Source organism: Cyanistes caeruleus, chromosome 3 (assembly GCF_971803275.1).
Source record: "Cyanistes caeruleus chromosome 3, bCyaCae1.hap1.1, whole genome shotgun sequence".
Lineage (NCBI taxonomy): Eukaryota > Metazoa > Chordata > Aves > Passeriformes > Paridae > Cyanistes > Cyanistes caeruleus.
In genome coordinates, this window is record NC_141703.1 from 81331906 (window position 1) to 81350721 (window position 18816).

The 18816-nt window shown below is 43.8% G+C and overlaps 1 protein-coding gene across 5 annotated transcripts in view; it reads right to left on the reverse strand.

Moving 5' to 3' along the window:
- Window positions 1–8855: 8855 nt before the first annotated feature.
- RAB30 (RAB30, member RAS oncogene family) overlaps window positions 8856–18816 on the reverse strand; it is a 49008-nt gene continuing 39047 nt past the window's right edge. For all 5 annotated transcript variants that reach the window (XM_086882201.1, XM_086882204.1, XM_023921389.2 and 2 more), the window contains exons 2-5: window positions 18362–18462; window positions 16903–16986; window positions 11959–12142; window positions 8856–10002 (exon numbers count right to left, since the gene is read on the reverse strand). In XM_086882201.1, the coding sequence (XP_086738327.1) occupies window positions 9752–10002; window positions 11959–12142; window positions 16903–16986; window positions 18362–18454 (612 nt within the window). In that variant the 5' untranslated portion in view covers window positions 18455–18462 and the 3' untranslated portion in view covers window positions 8856–9751. The remainder of the gene's footprint in view (window positions 10003–11958; window positions 12143–16902; window positions 16987–18361; window positions 18463–18816) is intronic.

Genomic DNA, 18816 nt, shown 5'->3' on the forward strand with positions numbered 1-18816 from the left:
AAATCAAGACTAGATTTTAAATTAGGCAGGACTGTCTGTGCCATACTATTGAAATTAAAGCAGGGCACTCAGATCCTCCTGTGCTTTGTGCGAGAGGACTGCACACAGAGTGAAGAGCAGAAAGTATTGTTGTGTGACAGGCCCCTGTCAGCAAGGTGACATCTTCTGGGCAGAGCTCCCCACATGCTCAATAGGGAGCTTCGACCATGAGAGGATGGAAGAGGGGCAGAAAAAGCTCTCTTGCTTTCACTCCTGTACTTAGTCAGCTTTGCATTTCTCCCCCTGGGCAGCTTGTTCCCTTTTTGCAGGGAGCCTTTGTGAGCTCACATTCCATTCACCCTCAGCAAAGCCTGGCACAGGCTGTACCCTTGCTGCTACACCTGCTGAACAAGAAGGTTGCACATCCCACTGGTTACATACTCCTTGGAAGGAAGAGCTGCCACTCTTCACCTGCCACTTACCTTTCCCCAGAAGAGCTTGGTCTGTTTTCTCCAGCCTTCACCCCTCAAAAGCAGCACATTCCAGCCTTCCTCTCTTTCAGTAAATATTCACTTCCTAAGAGGTCTGAATATCTGAAGGATGTTTCCTTCAACCTCTCTGCCTCGTTCCTACCTAGAAGCATACTGGGACTTTTCCCTATCCAAATACCTTTCTGTTATCTCACTGACTCAAATTGCCAGCTTCCTGGGGAAGGAAGAGCAGATGGTCCAGCCCTCATGTCAGACATTTACCAAGGAAGGAGCTTCAAGGTCAGTGGAAGAGGCAATAAAAGACACATAGTGTCTTCAGGCCTCACAGCTCGTTTCTCAGTATGTTAACAGGAGTCATCTTTGATGTGGAGCAGAGCACAGGGGAGGAAACCTGATCCCCATAAAGAGTCAGAGCACAAACTTTATGTATTCACCAAAAGACAAAAATCTTAAAATGGGAGTTCTTGTCCAAAAGGATTCTAGGCCTTGAGGAAGGCTGGTTATTGGGGAACTCCACTGGAGTTCAATGAGAATGAAAACAGGAATTTGAAGGCTCAACAGAAGGAATGGCATAAAAAAAAAAAAAAAAAAAAAAAAAAAAAAAAAAAAAAGTGACTGGGTCAAAGAATAAGAGATGACCAAAGCATCCAACCATCATTCAATATTTATACTACACAAATTCAGCATCTTGCTAGGACAAGAGTTTAACCTGCAACAGGTTTGCAAGGTCAGTGAGTGGATGGTGCCTCTGTCAAAGGCCACCCTCTAGTGCCTGATGCTGGCATTTCTTACATCTATAATTTCTCCTACTTGGAATTTTTTTTCTCTTCTAGTTCAAAGGGACCTGGCTCCCATGGGGAGCAGCTCTACATGTGCTCTTCTTGTGAGGTCTCAGTGGCGCAAGAGCCTCAGTATGCTCAGCCCAAGCAGAACATCTTTAGTAGCCATTTGTTTGCTGGTCTAATGTCAAATCACGTCAATTGAATGTGTTGTATTTAAGGCAACTTTGCTTTGCAGTCCAAACCAAAAACCAAACAAATGAAAGACCTTAAAGACCAAGTGGAAAGGATTAAACATTTATTTACATACAGATACACATGTAAGCAATTTCTAAGTATAAAAAGAACATTACAAATAAACGTGAAGCATCATACATTCATCATCCTGGTCATCCAAAACACATTCCTTTCTCAAGCCCACCGTACCACACTTGACCACAAGAACTTAAAGACACAAGCCAAATGCTTCTGACAGTGAATGGTTCACAGTTTGGTGATTTGCTAACACCTATACCCTCCCCAAAGACAGCATTACCCCACCAACGAGATCAATTGTCTGACCAGATGTAGTGCATTTTTTCCACTGAAATGGTTGTGCTTGATCAACAAAACCCACATCCTCTCCTCATCCTTCTGGCCAAATGTTTAGGAATCAGGGTTCTTGCTAAAATTCTGTACATTGTGCTACATTCACAATTGTTGGGGAAAAGACAGCAGACCTTTGTGGGAAAGACTCCAACACAGAAAATTCCTTTAATGCTTTGACTTCCCTGGCATGGAAATCACAAACAAAATGCTGCTGTTAGTGCTTAGGCAGATCTTTAAACTACAATTCAAACTACAGTTGATGGCATAAAATATACTTTGTTCATGATGTAAAAGAAATTACGTGCTTCAGTGTTGATTTTATAGTAATCAAAGCTGAGGGTAATTCAGGTTTTCTCCTGAGGAAATGAAGATGCCTTTGTAGCATCTCTAAAAATTATCATCGCTTTCAGGAAAGAGGAAATGTTTTAGATTCAAAAGTCTAAAGGTAATGCAGAGCACGACAAACTTGTCAGTTAGATAACATTACAAAGGGAAACAAGCCAGTAAACATAAAATTAAAATGCCTACTCAAAGTATTAATGTATTCAAATGAGAGCTGGGTGAGTCTTTCTGTACAGATCAAAAGCAGTTGGAAAAAAATCTCATGATCTGCAAATTCACAGAACAGCCAAATATGCGCAGCAGAACAGAGTGAAGTGGAAATAAAAGAGCAGAAAGAGCCTTGTCCCATATTGACAGCTGAGTGACTGCAGCTGCTCCAATCTCAGGATTTTGGTGGGTTTTTTCCCTTTTGTAAACAGCTGTGGAGAATAAAATGGATGTGACATATCTGCAGTGCATCTTATTATGCTAAAAACTATGGCATATTTTAAACTACTTCCCTAATATCCAGAGATATACTTGTCACTCCTAATCAGCATAGTAACAAGTGCTGGGCTTGCTCCATACTCTCATTAGAGGGCTTTTTCTCCTCTAAAATGTTGGCTTCAGAAGTTAGTTTTTCCCCCTTCAGTGCTGGCTCTGTGTGGGGGTGAGTGGAAACCCTTTCTTCCCAACAGTCTGCAAGAGCTGAGGCAATGGCAGTAAAGCATAGCAGCTCTCCCCACCATAGACCAAGAATTTTATTCCCCCTCTATTAAAATGTAAAACTGGCATTCCCTGTCCTCTGCTTGCCCTTCTGTGAAGACTCAGCTGCTGGGACACTGCGGGACACTGCATTTACTAAAGCTCTGTGCCAACAATGCAAGCGCAGCCCTCGGTGACATTTACAGCAACCCCCAGCCACGGCTCCTCCTCCACACCGCCCCAAGTCTCACTGGATGGACAGCAGCACCCACCTACTCACTAGAGAGCAGCTCATTTGCACCAAACTCCCATCAATTCTTAATGTCTGAATCTCTTTTATTGGTCCTGTAAGAAGGGAAGTATTCCTTACAGGGTGTCCTGGCTGGAAGGGGTTTAGTGAATTATTAACTTTATATCAATAGTAAGAAGCTCAAGGTGGCACAGAAAAGGAGCCTCTGATGCTCTTCTTTCTAACTAAAGCAGGAGTCAGATCCAGTGGTTCATGCAATCAGATCATCCCTCCACAGTGCTTGAGGCATGAGCAGTAATTAGAGAAGAGCAGATTCATTGATGAGAGGTACTACAGGGATCAAGCTTTGAAAAGTGCCGAGGTTTGCATTCATGTGACACCAAACACTCCAGAGCCCTCAACTGCTGCCCATGAAAGCATAAGAACACTTTTAACATCCCCTCTGCCCCAGGGAACCATGCACAGCTAAAACCATGATTGACACAGGTTTTGGCCATATCATTTTTTGCCTGAGGACCAAGTGTTCAGAAAATCCTCACCAGGGACACCACCACTGTGTACTCATGAGTGTGCATGTCCTTGAGAATGTTATCCCAAGAAATGCAGAAGTGGAAAAAGCAAAGGTGCAAATGTAAAACTGGCATCTGTTTTTGAGTAATATTGTAGCACTAACCAGAGCTAAAATTATCTTCTGAACTTACTGGAAAAGGATAACTTGTTCAAAAAAATGTGGTGACATCCACCAAGTCTCAATTGCAAGATATTAATGTGAAAACAGAGACAATCTCAGAGTATTGTAAACCCAGCTCCTGTTCATCCAGACAGATAAGCTGAGCTGTTGACCCTGGCTATGCTCCTAAAACCAGGCTAATTTTTCACTGACCACGCTTGGAGCTTAAATTACACTCATTGCCATCTCATTTTCTGCTCTCTCTGGGTTACCTTCCCCCAGTTATCCCACTGACTGTATTTGAAGGAGCAAGCTTTAGGGATGACAGTTTTTTCTGGATATGTGGCTCCCACTCAGAAAGAAGCACACACCTGTGAGTCACATGGCATAGTTTTTACTTCTGGTTTAAGTTACAGCTCGTTCACATGAGGGGAAAGGTTGTGATGGCATCTCTGAGTGATGACAGCTGGTGATCTATCCCAGCTGGATATGGTTCAGTACAGCAAAGGCAACTTTGGGTCAGGTGAGTGAGGCGGTGATTAGAAGGGTAAGTCAGAGCAAGGCAGGGTGCTGCTTTGGGAGTCCTGCATCATGGTCAGCATGACTACCCTCCTGCCTGCTTTCCCAGCCAAGACAATCCCAAACTGAGGCAGACGTGAGATGAGTAACATTAATGGTACATTTAGCTACAGCTCAAGTGGATGATTGCATTTTAAAGACATCACCAGTTCCAGTTGAGGCTGCTATGCTTAGGATGCACTACTTGCTTATAAGAAATCAAGCTATTGTTTCCCCACCATTCATCACCATAAGACATGACTGTTCTTCAAAATGATGATCCTTGAACAGCAGCTACAACAATTATAACTCACAGCAACAAGAGGATAGAACTGATGCAAGGAAAAAGGGTGATGTCAAACCCCAAATTTGTTGAGACAACAAAGTTTATAAAAAGAGGAAGAAAAGATTTTGATTTAACAGGGTTTTCACTACTAGAATTGATTAGAGTATTTCCTTTGGCTCCAGAGCATTTGCTGGTGAGCCCTTATGTACAGAGACACTTAGAAAAGGAGAGTTTCCTTACTTGCTCACTGGGAATTCACAAAGTATCCTCTAGAAACATCTTTTTCTAACCGAATTAACTCAAAAAAAGGACTTTGTTGGTAGGGGTGGTAGGAGCCAATCACATAAAGACATTGGGTGCTTGGACACTAAAAGTAAAAGAATGCAGAATTTCAGACTAAATTTCAAAGCAGACCTTTATGAAAGCCCAAAGCGATCAAAACTGAATCTATAGTGTCAATTTCAAAAGAGGATGGGATAGAGAAAATCCTGAGCAAGTGGAACCATCTCTTTACTTGCATTTTCTACTCCAGAGGGTCATCTTTCCAGTGCAGAAATGGCTGTAGCATTCATTCTGCCCCACAGCCAGGAGAGGGTTTCTGTGATAGTGGCTCCAACTGTATCTGACCCTGATGGCACCACAGGTCCCAAAGGGCAGCATATCCTGTGTGTTTGCTCAGCCTGCTTCAATAGCTGCAGAATTTCACCTATTTTCCAACTGACTTCAGTCTCTGAGTGCAGGAATCACGCCAGCTCAACATTTCAGCCTGACTTACAGACAGTCCTTCACACTGAAAAGAGAAGACAAGTAGTAAGGCAGCTGAACAAACAGCAGTCCTTAGGGATAACCAACAAGGCAAAACCCAGTGGATTTGACTCTAACTAATTGCATCCCTTGTCAGCAAAAGCTCTGGGAAGCCTGCTGTCGCATGTACGTGCACCCACCGTGCTTCTGCATCACTAACCTCGACTTTCCCTCTTTTCAAATTACTGTCTCCTGTGTCAGCCCCAGTCTGCTGCTGTTATTACTGATGCTGAAGGAATTTGATAGCCATTAACTGCTAAACCTAGACTAGCAGGAGCCAACTGTTACCAATACAGCCATCTCCAAAAAAACACAAACAGCACCAGCAGGCTGACAGATCTTAAGGGCTGTTTCATGTGTTCTACAGCAAAGAACAAAGTATCTTTCCTGACAATTTGTCACGTGTGGTTTTCATTAAATAATGATCACAGAGCCATTTATCATTCAGCACAAACACGTATCTGCATGCTCGAAGAAGCTTACCTGGAGGTCAAATCAAGACTTCAGGGCTTGAGGCAGGAAGAGGCACTCAGCACATTCCCTTTCTTTACAGAGCTCATAATTTCACTTTTTCCATCTTATTTCTTTGACCCGAAGGGTTGGTTTGGTTTTTTAATTTGGGTTTTTTGTCCCCTAGCACTTTCATGGGGTAACACAAATATGGACTGAAGGAAGTCATGGCTTGTCTCAGCAAACTGTGTCAACACCCAGTGTGAAACTTCACAGCAAGTACTTCACACCCAGTGATCTGAAGCACTGAATGTTTGGTGGTTTACACAAGATCAGGCTGACTGAATCAGTGGCTCCCACTGGAAATCAGAGCTTAGACCATCCGGTTTTCAGAGATGCTTCTCTTAATCTCTGCAAACAGGCTAACTGGCTTAAGCAAATATTTGTTGACCATCCAGTATTGGCTTCTGCTTGGACATAATCATAGTGCTAAATATGTCACAAAAGGGTCTCATTACAGGACTACTAAAAAAAAATAACATTCAGCCAGAAATAAGGTTACTCCATGGCTGTGAATATATCACCCCCAAAGCACAGCAACCACACTAAAAGCTTGGCTCTTGTGATAGTAGAGAACATTCCAAATTAAATTTGGCCCCATTATATCAATTCTGCATGGGTTTTGGATACTTCACCCAGCAAGCGTCACAAGGCTTTTACTGACGGTTCTCACAAAAAAATCTACCAAGGTGTTTAGTTGGAGAGCTGATTATCACATAATTGGGATTTTTTATTTTTCAAGACTCTGCAGTTGATAAAGTTCCTCTTCCAGTTGTGCAGCCTTTATCAGTGGATCAGACTGTAGAGGAGAAGCCCTCAGTGCTACAAGGAAAGTTTGGCTGTATGCACCACAGAGATATTTAGAGGTGTGCAAAAATAACTCCAGTAAATAGTCCAATAAAACACCACTTCTTCAACAAGAGGTGTGTTTGCAAACAGCAGAAAGAGAGGTGAGTCTCAAACTACAGCTTTGGTTTATGACCTTGTAAAAAGTGTTGCACATACCACCATTGTTTCCTTTCAACTTTTTAAGTCCACACAGAATAAACACTAACAGGAATCAGTTCAAATTTGACTGGAGAAGTCAGGTCATTCACTTGAACATCAGCCCAACCACAGTACTCCACCCTGCCACAAAAGCACATCACTGTCTGGAGATGGAGTCCTTACACAAAGATTCACTAGCAATAAGAAGAACCAGTGCTTTGAGGTTGCCAGTAGGCAGCTAGTCTCCAAAATAGTCACCTACAGATTAGGAAAGCACTGGGAAAAGATTTAGGCTTCTAGAAATCTCAAAGTAAATATCCAAGAAAATAAAGTTAGCTGTTTCTGCTATTTGACCATCTCAGTTTGTTCAGTCATGTTCCAGTTCCAGAAGTGATGCAAAGAGCACTTTAAAATGCATTTATAGAGCAGCTTGGTAGGGATGAAGAGTACCTGCCCAGCTTTGATCTTTTTGGAAACCAGGCTCAGTAACCCACAGATGTTTTACTGGGCAGTCTCCTTCTTCCCTGTTTAAGCTGATCAAAGAGTTCTGTCCTATTTGTTACCAATTATATGCTGTCAGGTCCAGCTTCAGAGAGTAAGAGCTACTACAGATTAAATACACATGATACTGATTTTTAACTTGAGTGTTACCTGCCACAGAACACCCTGAGACCAGCTCTAAAGAACCACCTAAGAGCTGTGCAGAATCAGCTGTCTTGGAGTTGGGTGCTCTTCACAAGCTCAAATGAAGCTGTATTTGGGGCATGCTCAAGAAGAAAGATACAGCAGAAGCCACCAAGTCCCACACATTTCCAAATCCTTCAGATTACAACATGAGCAGAGACTGAAATGGACCAAAGCAGAGCAGCAGATGACGTGTTCCCCAACATCTCACACTTACAGAAGCTCTTTGCTAAATGTTACCTAAATGACAAAGCAGCTTCAAACCACAACTTCTACATCTTCCTTTTACCACTAGTCATAAAAATGACCTAAAAATAGCAAGAAAATATTAAAAGTGGCCGTATGACAAACCAATCCCCCCTCTCTCTGACACAGAGTCTACTCCTCGTTACATATCAAAGGCACAATATTATACAGCCCAAAGAAAATCTTTCCAGGAAGCAAAAAAAAAAAAAAATTAAAAATGCCTTTTTTTTTTTAATTGCTATTTTTTTTTAAAGAAGTACTTACTGGCAGCTTTTTATATCAATACAAAAGCTCTGTTATAATCTTCAGTACAAGCCAAATAATATTAAATTGATATTAAACTCTAAACTGCAGCATATCACAGCCATGGAATCGCCAGGAGATATTTACCCAGATTAGCTAAACTGAACTCAAACTCCTAAATATAATAATTTATGTGCACATTCACTATCTTCTGCTTTCGCTCCCATGCCAACGCGTAAATTTGCAATGCACTGTATGGCACTAGAGGTGGAGTAACATCACAAACTCTGGGGTGCTTCCACTTCAGTGGTTCTGTAAACAGTTACACATCCCAGAGTTTGGGATTAAGGGTACAAAGCATCAGGTAAATAAAATTACTCTACAGCCCTGAACCTAAAAGCTACCCTAGCAGAGGGACCGGATGCCAAGAAGAGAGCATCAAGAGCATCTGTGAAAGCAGTTCCACAAGGTGAGAGCTGGATGGGGCAGACATGGAAGGACGCCACTTGCAACCCATTGCTATTCCCACTTACCATCAAACAAACCCCCTACAACAGATTTATACTCCTGCCTTCCAACAAGAGCTTTGTTTTTCAGCTGGACACATTGCAGCCTGCCAGTCCAGACTGCGCTTCCTGTGACCCCTTATATGCCATCCATGCACGCACAAGACTTTGGTCATGTCTGGTGCACTTTTGCCAAGTCCACCAATAATCTTTCCCAAGGCTAACATTTTACATCAGGACATGACTAATTAGAGGAGGAATGGTTAATTTATTTATTTATTTTTATTTCTGGAAAGTCTTTTCATCCTTTGTTGGATATCAAAGAAGCACACAGTCCTTTCCCACTATGTTCAGGCCTAGAAAAAGAGGTAATGAGACTTTTTTATTTTTATGAACAGTGCTTATTAGTGTTTTTTTCCTAGCCAGTCTAAGTTACACATTCAGAAAGAAGACAGTAATGTGGTAAGACTACATTTGGCCTATGGAATATTTGTTGAACTGCTAGCACCAAAGGGAGCAACTGGGTCATATCCATGTCTTCTTCAATCTCGAAAATGTTGCTATATGTAACTTTTTCATTTATTCCATGTTCATGAAAGTGCCTGTAGATGAGAGACATAACACTATTTCAAACACCAGAGTCCTCCATGAAGACGCAGGGTCAGACGTTATGTACACGTCCTCTGAGCTCACTCACTGCCAGCCCAGATTGCCAGAGTAGTCCAAAGTCAGCATTCATTGTTGCACTTCTTCTTGCTTTGTTTTACTTTAAAAAGGATCAAACACATTGTTCTGTAAGAGAGATTTTGATCTCTTCAGTATCTTCAAGAAAGGCTGGTCTACTCTCCCACAGAAGGAAACAAAACAGCTCATGTTCTGCATTACATGAAGCACTTGTGCAACTCTTCCTTTTCTGACCTGCTCCACAGACTGCAAGAAAAAATGAAATTTAAACCCTGTTGTATTCTGCTACATTGCCATGCAGCTGGAGCCATCAGCCTGCCATGTTTCCAGGACTGTAACCTGACTCTGAGTAAGCCAGATGGGTCAGATTGGCAGGAATTCCTTCAAGTAGAAAAATCCCAGCATACAAAAGAAAAATCCACTTGGCCCATGGCAGAAGGGGCAATCACATGCCAGCTCTTTAATTAAAATTACAGCAAGTCAAGTAGCTGATACTTTTCCCCTCTCCTGGTAAGGGGGATGAGACATTGTTCACAAGGGTATTCTGTCGTGCCTCACTGATCAACCGGCAGGCCAAGTCCAGGAAGAGTTTTTCCACGTTATCCGATTCTTTTGCTGATGTTTCCAGATAGTACATGTCCTGTGCTTCAGAAAACTCTGCAGCTCTTTGCTGGGAGACTTCCCTCTTATCAGCTAAATCAATCTTATTACCTGCATTGATAAAATATTTTAGAAAACGTGTTAATTTGATTTCAAAACCAAGAGAAACTGAGGTCTATAAAGGATAAATAAGAGTTTGGTTTGATATATGTATGGACAGTAGTTTGGATATGTAACTCCTAATGTTTACTCTCCCCTCCAAATAATGGATTCCCTGAAACATCAGTCCATTTAATATCAGCTCTTGTAATGAAATATGCCCTGTGAACATCCAAGCCAGTTTGCTTTAATTTAGCACCAGGGCATCTGTTTGCTGCTATCAACCAACATTAAAGGATTTCCATGTTAACATCTATTGAAAATTCTCCTTGGCTTGCTCTGAGGAGCACTTAAAATGTCAATTATAGAATATGAGACACTAAATGTGATATTCATCATGTTGTTACAAGCTTTTTTAAAAGCCTGGCATGGAAAAAAGGTTCCCTATTTCAATATTCCAGTATAGGATATGGCTGTGGAGGCTGGAAGAGGGATGGGCTTGGGGGGCACTTGCAGAGTGAGGTGGGGTGAGAAACCAACCTTTTGGTTCAGAGATCTGTCTAGCAGAGAGTTGATTAAAGCCTCAAGCAAGCATCTGATATGATTATACACTATTGCTGGCCCCTTAACTTCAAACATGAGGTTTCTGCCATAAATTAATCTTACAACGAAGGTAACAGACCAGGACCGGCAATATCAGGTCACTCTGTCCACAGACTCAGCAGGTTCAGGAGGAAACTTCTCCTGGCCCCACTCCTACCAACAATTTTGTGAGAGCTCATGGGAAGAAAAGGCAGTGTTTCCACCAGCAAGACTTCTCTCATTGCCTTCCCCTCATCTGAGAGCTCCTTGCCCAATAAAGCAGCATCTTAGACCCACTGAATACACTGAAGTTTCCCCTCTAAACAGATTATCACTCAACACAAGTGATTTTTTTGGGTGTCACCATCTTCAAAGGGTGTGTCATGACTAAAATACGATTTATATGTTGCGCTGTAGATGCTAGCAATTAGCTTAATGTTCACTGGAAGAATTAATGTACGTTTGTTTGTCATTTATTAATTATTTCTGCACCATTTGTACCCAGGCAATAATCATGGAGTTTCTTGTATGGAAGCTCTATAAACCTCATAGCTCACTTGAAGTAGTAGTGGGGCAAACTAAAAAGATTTTTTTTTCCTTTAAAATACACTTTTAGACACCTCTTACAATGACCTAGATTTTTTCATTTAAATAGCAAACTATTAAAGGTGACACTGTAGCATGAAACTTCTTAGTTTTCTCAAGTTATTTTTCCACTGTTCTTTATATATTCTTAGACCTTTAAAAGCCAAGTCCCAACTATCAGATGCTGAAAGCAGAGCATGGAAAAGCACTGGTAGGCAAAATAACCTTCCCCTTGCTTCTAGCAGACAGATGGCCTGAGGTCTGTTTTGCCTTGAGTTGAAGCTCTACAGATTAATATAACATTCAGTTGTTTATTTTTAGCCTCCCTAAAATCCATGCAAGAACATCCAGTTTCCCAGCTCTGCCCCACCTATGAACACTATGATCCACACAACCATCAGGTCCTGATGTGGCTCCCAGATCCTGAGCACTTAAGACAGGACTGGTTGTCCCACACCTATGGAGTATAGCAAGCTGCAGACATCACCAGCTCGAGCAGGCCCTCACTCATTTGTGGAGATGTGAGCCTGGAGTCACAAGGGGAACTGCTCTGTTCCTAGCTCGGTGGTAGCTGCACCATCAGCACTTCAGTCCCTCATGCACCGAGTGGTGGGAAGCATCCCCCTCTGCACACAGGACCCAAGACAGGACCACACTTCAAGAGGTGTCCGTGGCATCCTGAGCACCACTTTGAGCATCCTGGGGCTATTTTGCACAAGGGATGGTCCGAGCACCGGGGTCAAGGCGTGCACAGCTCGCCCCCTGAGGCGGCCCTGGCGGCCAGGGGCCACGGTCACTTACCCACGAGCACGGTGATGACCTTGTTGCTGGCATACTGCTCGATCTCCCGCAGCCACTCGGGCAGGCACCGGAAGGACTCCTCGCAGGTGATGTCATAGGTGAGGATCAGCGCGTTGGCGCTGCGATAGTAGCTCTGCGTGATGGATCGGAACCGCTCCTGGCCTGCCGTGTCCCAGATCTGCAGCTTTTGCCATAGCAAGGAAGGGTGGAGAAAGGCAAAAAAGAAAAAATAATAAAAAAAAAAAGTTGGTTTTTTTTTTTTTCATTTGATAGCAGCACCATTTTGACCTAAAAGCATCCCCTTCAGGGTAAAACCAATGCTGGGAAAGCACTTTGCTCTTCTCCCTTTGGCTTCCCCTCCCCCAGCATTATTTGTTTCTCTTCCTGCACTCGTGGATTGAAATGCAGGACACAAAGTCAGCTGGCACTGTGGCTGACAGCCCTGGAAGCTGCAGGTCTGTCAGCTTCCCTGCAACTCCCTCTGCAGCGGGCAGAACTCCCAGCCTGGAAGGGCTAGAGGGAGAGAGTCACATCTCCCACCCCTGAAGTCTAACAGCTTCCATTCCCAAGAAGGAATAAGAATGCCTCTCCTCTAGATCATGGAGCTGGTTGCAGTTATCCAGAGACAATGCAGTGATGGGTGGAAAGCACAGGATTGAACAAGGAGCTCAGCTGAAGGCTTATCTAAGGTTTGGAACGCATTTCCTCTCTACAGCTTCAGCCATCTCATCCAGCTGCTCACTGTTCACCTTCCCAACATGCAGAACTGGCTACAGCACAGAATCCTAAAATGGTTTGAGTTGGAAGGGCCCACCTAGTTCCAGCCCCCTGCCATGGGCAGGGACACCTTCCACCAGACCAGGTTGTGCAAAGCCCTACCCAGCCTGGCCTTGAACACTTCCAGGGATGGGGCATCCACAACCTCCCTGGACAGTCTGCTCCTGTCTCGCCACCATGAAAGAACTCATGAATCTTTGCCAAACCCTCTGGATCCATGAAAACAACCTACATTTCCCAATACAAACTACACTTATGCTGGCTTTATATTTTGACCATCTGATAGTTTTTAGTGGATCACCAAAACCTCAATTCTTCAAAAAAGAAATCAAAGAAAAACATCCACCATTAACATAATTTCAAGATAAAAGAGTATTTCTCTGCTTCAGCTTTTATTTTTTTAAAGTGCCTCTCCCTGGAATTAAATATGTGGAATAATGTTTTCCAGCCAAAATCCTGTGTACTTTGGGAAGAAAAAGGTAAAGTATTTGAGATTTTTTCCATATATTCAGCAGCCTGTATAGAGAAAATCTTACTTTTTCCCAGTTCCAAAGTTGTACTATACCCAAAGTGTGCTACAGCCACTCATCATAAATATATTAGTTTGAAATGTAGCAGGTTTTAGATGTGAGGTATAATTTTGGGGGGGGAAAAAAAAAGAATTTTTTTTTTTTTTTCAGAGAAAGTAACTGTGGCTGGCTCACAGCTCCTGGGCACCTTTGTGCTTAAATCTCTTGGCATAGTTGTACTTAAAAGGCTGAACCTGGTATCTGTAAAGTAACACACAAAACAGTAAGTGAAATTACTTGCACATGAAAACCAGATAATGAATGAGTCCTTGTTAAAACAAACCAGCTTCCAAACTCTGGCAGATGGAAGGATACAGATAATTCTGTTGTTACTTAGCTGTTTCTCAGGAAAAACATTTAATCACTGTCTCCTGGCTATATATTCCAGCTTATATATGTTCTGCCTTTATTGAGAAGATGTCTAAATTGATAAAAGCTTGATGTGAATATGTTCTTCCACTGCTTTAATCTAACAAACACTGAAAGCAGAAGAGAATGTGCTGGGGAGAGCAGACATGGGTCTACCTGTGAGCTGGGTACAGAAGGCAGGGAAGAGCCCCCAGTCTTACAGCCACTGATAAACTCTTCCTGCACCCAAAATGCACATCTCATGTTTTCCCTCACTGGTAATTTCTGTCAAATAAAGTATTTCACAGGAAGTATTTTATTTGTACAGTTTTCTTTCCCCCCCCCCCCCCCGAATAAGCAAAGGATGGTGTCTGACTCAGTCTGCAGAAAACCTAGATGCTTATTTTCTTGGTGTCAGCTGATGCTTCCCACCCTCCCAACATCTGCACACACATTTAGCTTCCCACCAAGCCCATATAGCACAGCCCTCTACTCACAGCACTGAGGATGCTTAGCTTTGACCAGCATAGTAACTGCTATCTGCTTTGCTTCAATTTGTGGGCCCTCTTGGTACAAGTGCTGCACGTATTTTTGGAGTGTATTGGAAGAAGCCAGGCAGATCAAAATCCCCTCACAACTGCACAGTGCTCTCTCAGCTCATTGGGCAGTGAGCTTTGGTAGCTGCTCATATCTGGAAAAGCTGCACACAGCTTTCATACTAGTGAGTCCCTCTCCACTGACTTTATAATGCTATTTTGAAAGCTGCAAAGTATTTTTCCCCAGAAATCCATAATTTATTTTCAAGTCTGAAAACTCTTTTGGTAAACAGCTCTGCTTCCTCATTCTGGATCCCAGCAGACATTCAGGGGAGGCTGTCCAGCACAGAGGCAAGAGAGTCGTGGCTTAGGCACTGCTAAATGAGCTAACAGCCAGAGCAGCTCTGTTCTCTGACTCATTCCTGATTTCCCCTCTCATTTAATGTTCATTCTCACAAGTTATACTCAAAAAGTTTCAGCTACAAGATCACTGAAAGAAATCTGCTTGCCCTCCAGACTCCAGAAGGCTCATTCCAATGCCCAAATGTATCATACTAAGCTCCCATCAAGGCTCATCAAGGTCTCTGAAACTGAGCTCCAGCAACTCCAGTTTACTGCACTGGTGGGGGTGGAGAGGACTTTAAAACCCAGTACTGGCCATGTGAAGTATAGCAGATACACCAACTAGCACCTGCAAAGGCTCTCTGACACACAATCCTGCCCCAAGGTGATTCAGAGAGGACACTTGTGCATTCATCAGACATTTGCAGGGCAGCAGAGACTTCTTAGCTTGTAGAGCTTCCCTGAACCATCCTTGCCCCTGAGGCAGCTCATACTGGCACAACTGCTTCCAATATTCTCTTAAGAACTTTGCACCCTCAGCCCAAATAGAATTATATCACAGGAGCAACACTTCAAACACAGACAAATCCTAAGGGTAAGTTCACCAGTACAAACCCCAGACCTCACACACAAGTGATGTTCTAAAGGCTCCAGCAGGATTTGACAGAGAACCAAATTCTTGAAAAGGAGAGGTATCTGAAGTGGATGGGATTTATGTCCCTCGGGACTGCTTTTCTCCCTCAAATGACCAGGACAGTCTTGAGGCTGCTGACTTAAACTACATATAGGAGAAAGAACAAATTCCACCTCCAATACACTGATTACACCATTTACCAGCTCAGATCCTCTTGAGTTGCTGCACTGGAGCTGCTTTTGGCTGAGAGAAACATCTCTCCTGTCTGAGGAGCTTGGGACAAGCAGCATTCATATCCTGGCCAGCCCTGCTAATGAGCATCACAGCCAGAAAGCTGAGCACCAGCACCACCTGATCAGCACACGTGATCCTCACTGCATCCCTGCCTGCTGCTCTGGCCCATGTGCACAGCCATGGTATGAACTTAGGATTTATCAAGTGAGGGATTTTCTACCTCTTGTCCTTCAGCTGCTCAGGTGGGAAGGTCTCCTGGTGAAGCACCACCACTTCCCATAGGTTTGTAAGCTCCTCACACAGCAGAGTCACAGCTTGCTGACATGACCATGGTTCTTAAAATGCATCCTAAACTTAGCAATACAACACCCCATTTTCTTCTTAAAACCCCTCTGTGGTGCTGTGGTCCAGGTTAAAAAAAAACCTCAGAGCTGAAAATCTGCCCAAGTCCACTGTTTCCATCCCATCACTTAAGCTTAATAACAGGTTTCAGTGTCACACCCAGCCTCTGCCACACTGGTGCCACACATTCTTGCATTGGCTCACTATTTGGTTTGATAAAGACTGCAAGGGGAAACTGCTGGGTTTCACTTTGGTGCCCCTGAATTTTATGCAGGCAGAGTAAATCCAGGAGCAACTCAGGGACCATAGACACCTTGATATTAGAGGCTCAAATAACTGTACTTTTTTCTCATCTCAGATACCACAGCAGCTGAAGTGAAACCCCTACTAATGAACAAAGTGGTAGCAGCCAGCATTTCTGGGCTCTGGAACCCAATTGTGGACCCCATTAAAGCATGAGATTGGTCTCCAATTGGACACCAGCTTCATGCTTTGTGTGTTTTGGCCCAGACAAAGTAGTTCTTTGCCAAGTGATGCTCAGGATCAGTTTGGGAGTCAGCTCAGGACAAGGACAGTTTCCCAAAAGTGTCTTCCACCCTGTTTTAGAGGGTAAAAGAGTTAAAAATATGGAGAACTCTGCCCTTTGCAGTTCAACCTGTTGGCTGAAACACAAGTACTGTGATCAGCTCTGCTTCTCCCAAATCCATAACTTGGCAGAAGTGGAAGATGAGCCTTCATTGTGCAGAACCATGCAAGTCCAGACATCTACTCTCCCCAATGGCCATCTTGGAGCTCACAGGAAACTCTCCTCAAGCACATCCCAATGGGAATGCAACAAATTTCTGCATACCAGAAACAGTGAGCAGAGGCTGCACTGAATCTCTTGTTTGGATTTCCTCAATCCAAGCCTGTCTCCTAAGCAAGGACAACGTTTTTGCAAGGTCTCCCTTTTCCATTTTCTCCCCTCCACAAGGGTCACTTTTTCAATCCTGATAGTAATGATGGAGAGGGGCTCACAGATCATTAGAACCTGCATTGCCCAAGCCATGCCAGACAGCCCTGACCTTCCTTAAATTTCTTCCAGCAGTGGAAGGGCTTCAGCAAGAAACCTCATCTATGGTACTGTCACATGAATTTACACTTTAAATGATCAGGCTCCTACCTTTACTTTTTCACCGTTTATCTCCACAGTTTTAATCATAAAGTCAACCCCAATCGTGGCTCCTTGCCCTGGTGGGAAAAGCCCCTGGAAGAAAACAAAAGTTTGATTAAACTTATTTCTACAAGACAAAAGTCTCACTGGGTGCCAATCCTCACCGTTTTCCATCTTCAAAACTATTCATCCGTTGTCCCCTTCCCGTGGCACCTACTTCCATCATATTTAGAGTGTCACATTTCCCCAGCATGAAGGTTACCATAAATTCAACCCTGTTATGTTTTCCCGGCCTTAAACATCCCTAGTTACGCAGCAAGTTATTGACTTCAGAGGTAGGAACACAGGAAAAGAAAAGGAGGAAAAAGAGAGGGGGAAAGCCCTTCTGTACAGTTGGGAGAAGCAGGGGAAGGGTGAGGACCTTCCGTCCTACTCCCCAATGCAGTGAAAGATGTGTGAACATCTGTGTGGGGTGAGATGCATTTGCAACCTTTTACAACCTCACACTTTCCCTTTTGCCTCCACAGCACCCCATGGCACCGACAGGCATTCCTGGCAGAGCTCAGCAATGGGCTTGCACCTCTGCACAGCATTCCAGGAGCAAAGCACAGAGCCAGCCATCACCGGCGCCACAGCAATGGCAAGGGACAGCGCAATGCTGGCGGTATTTGATTGCAGCACCATCAGAAAGGAGCAGCAGCAAACAAAATGAAAGCTTTTTGATTTCTGGTCTACCAAGTCACGCTGATTTTGGGCACGTCCATCCCCTACAGCAGCTGTGCTGCCAAAGAACAAGCAGCAGAAGTTGCCAAAGATTTTTGCTGCTAACCTTTTGGGTATGACTAGCTTTATTGCCACTGTCTGCCACGTGTTTTTGGAGAGCATCTAAAATCACTATCGCTTCAAAACTAAAATTCACAGTGAAAGTAAAATTGCTGACAATTCCTAGTGGAGAGCGCAACCAAAACCCCCCAACTTGTGCTTTATAATGCATCATGAAAAGTCTTCCCTTGCCCTGGATCACAGAGGCTGTTCTGCCACAAAAATAGACATTGGACCGACAGCTCAGAACCCAGATTATTCATTTACTGATGACAAATAACAGCAAAGGTTGGGGAGGAGACCAGGAGATGTGTTAGTCTTATAACTGATCCAGAACACCACCAAAACAGGAGGAATTGTCCTGGTGGCTTTCAAAGGGGACATTCCACCTTCAGAGAGGAACGAGGTTTCCCCAACACAAACTCCAGAACAGGGCCAGGTGCAGCATTAGATACAGATCTGCTGCTTGTGCCAGTATGTCCCTGTTTGTGGGACATCCCTGTATGTGTCCAAAGGTGTGAACAGCAAAAGGCTTTGGAGCTGTGACACTGGCACAGCCCTCAGTGCAGAGCCACAGGCTCCACGCTCCCATACCAGGGCTGTCCCCATCCCAACGTTCCACAATCCTGGAGGTGGCCAGCCTTACCTGAGTGAAGCGACGGACTAAGCAGGTCTTCCCCACCCCGGCGTTGCCGATTAAAACAATTTTGAAGAGGAAATCATAATCTTCCATACTCATTTACGCAGCTGCAGGAGAGACAGAGAGCACAACACCGTGTGAACCAAGTCAGTGGGGACATGCCCTTTTATCCCTGCTGAACTTTATTACTCCAAATATTCAGAACAAAGGTCTCTTGGCACACACATGGCTCCTCAGATAAGGGAGGAGAGCACTTCTCCCTCTGAGCTGGGGCATCCACGTCGTCAAAGCTCTGTGAAACCTTGGCCCCATTTTGGTTCTCATGCGGTTTCACCTGGCTGCCCACAAGTTAGAGATGCTGGTTATCAGCTTTCCAAGCAGTGCCCCACAAACCTGAGACACTGATTCCTAGATGTACCCAAATGTTTGCTTTGCTTTGAACTTACATCAGCTCCAAAGGA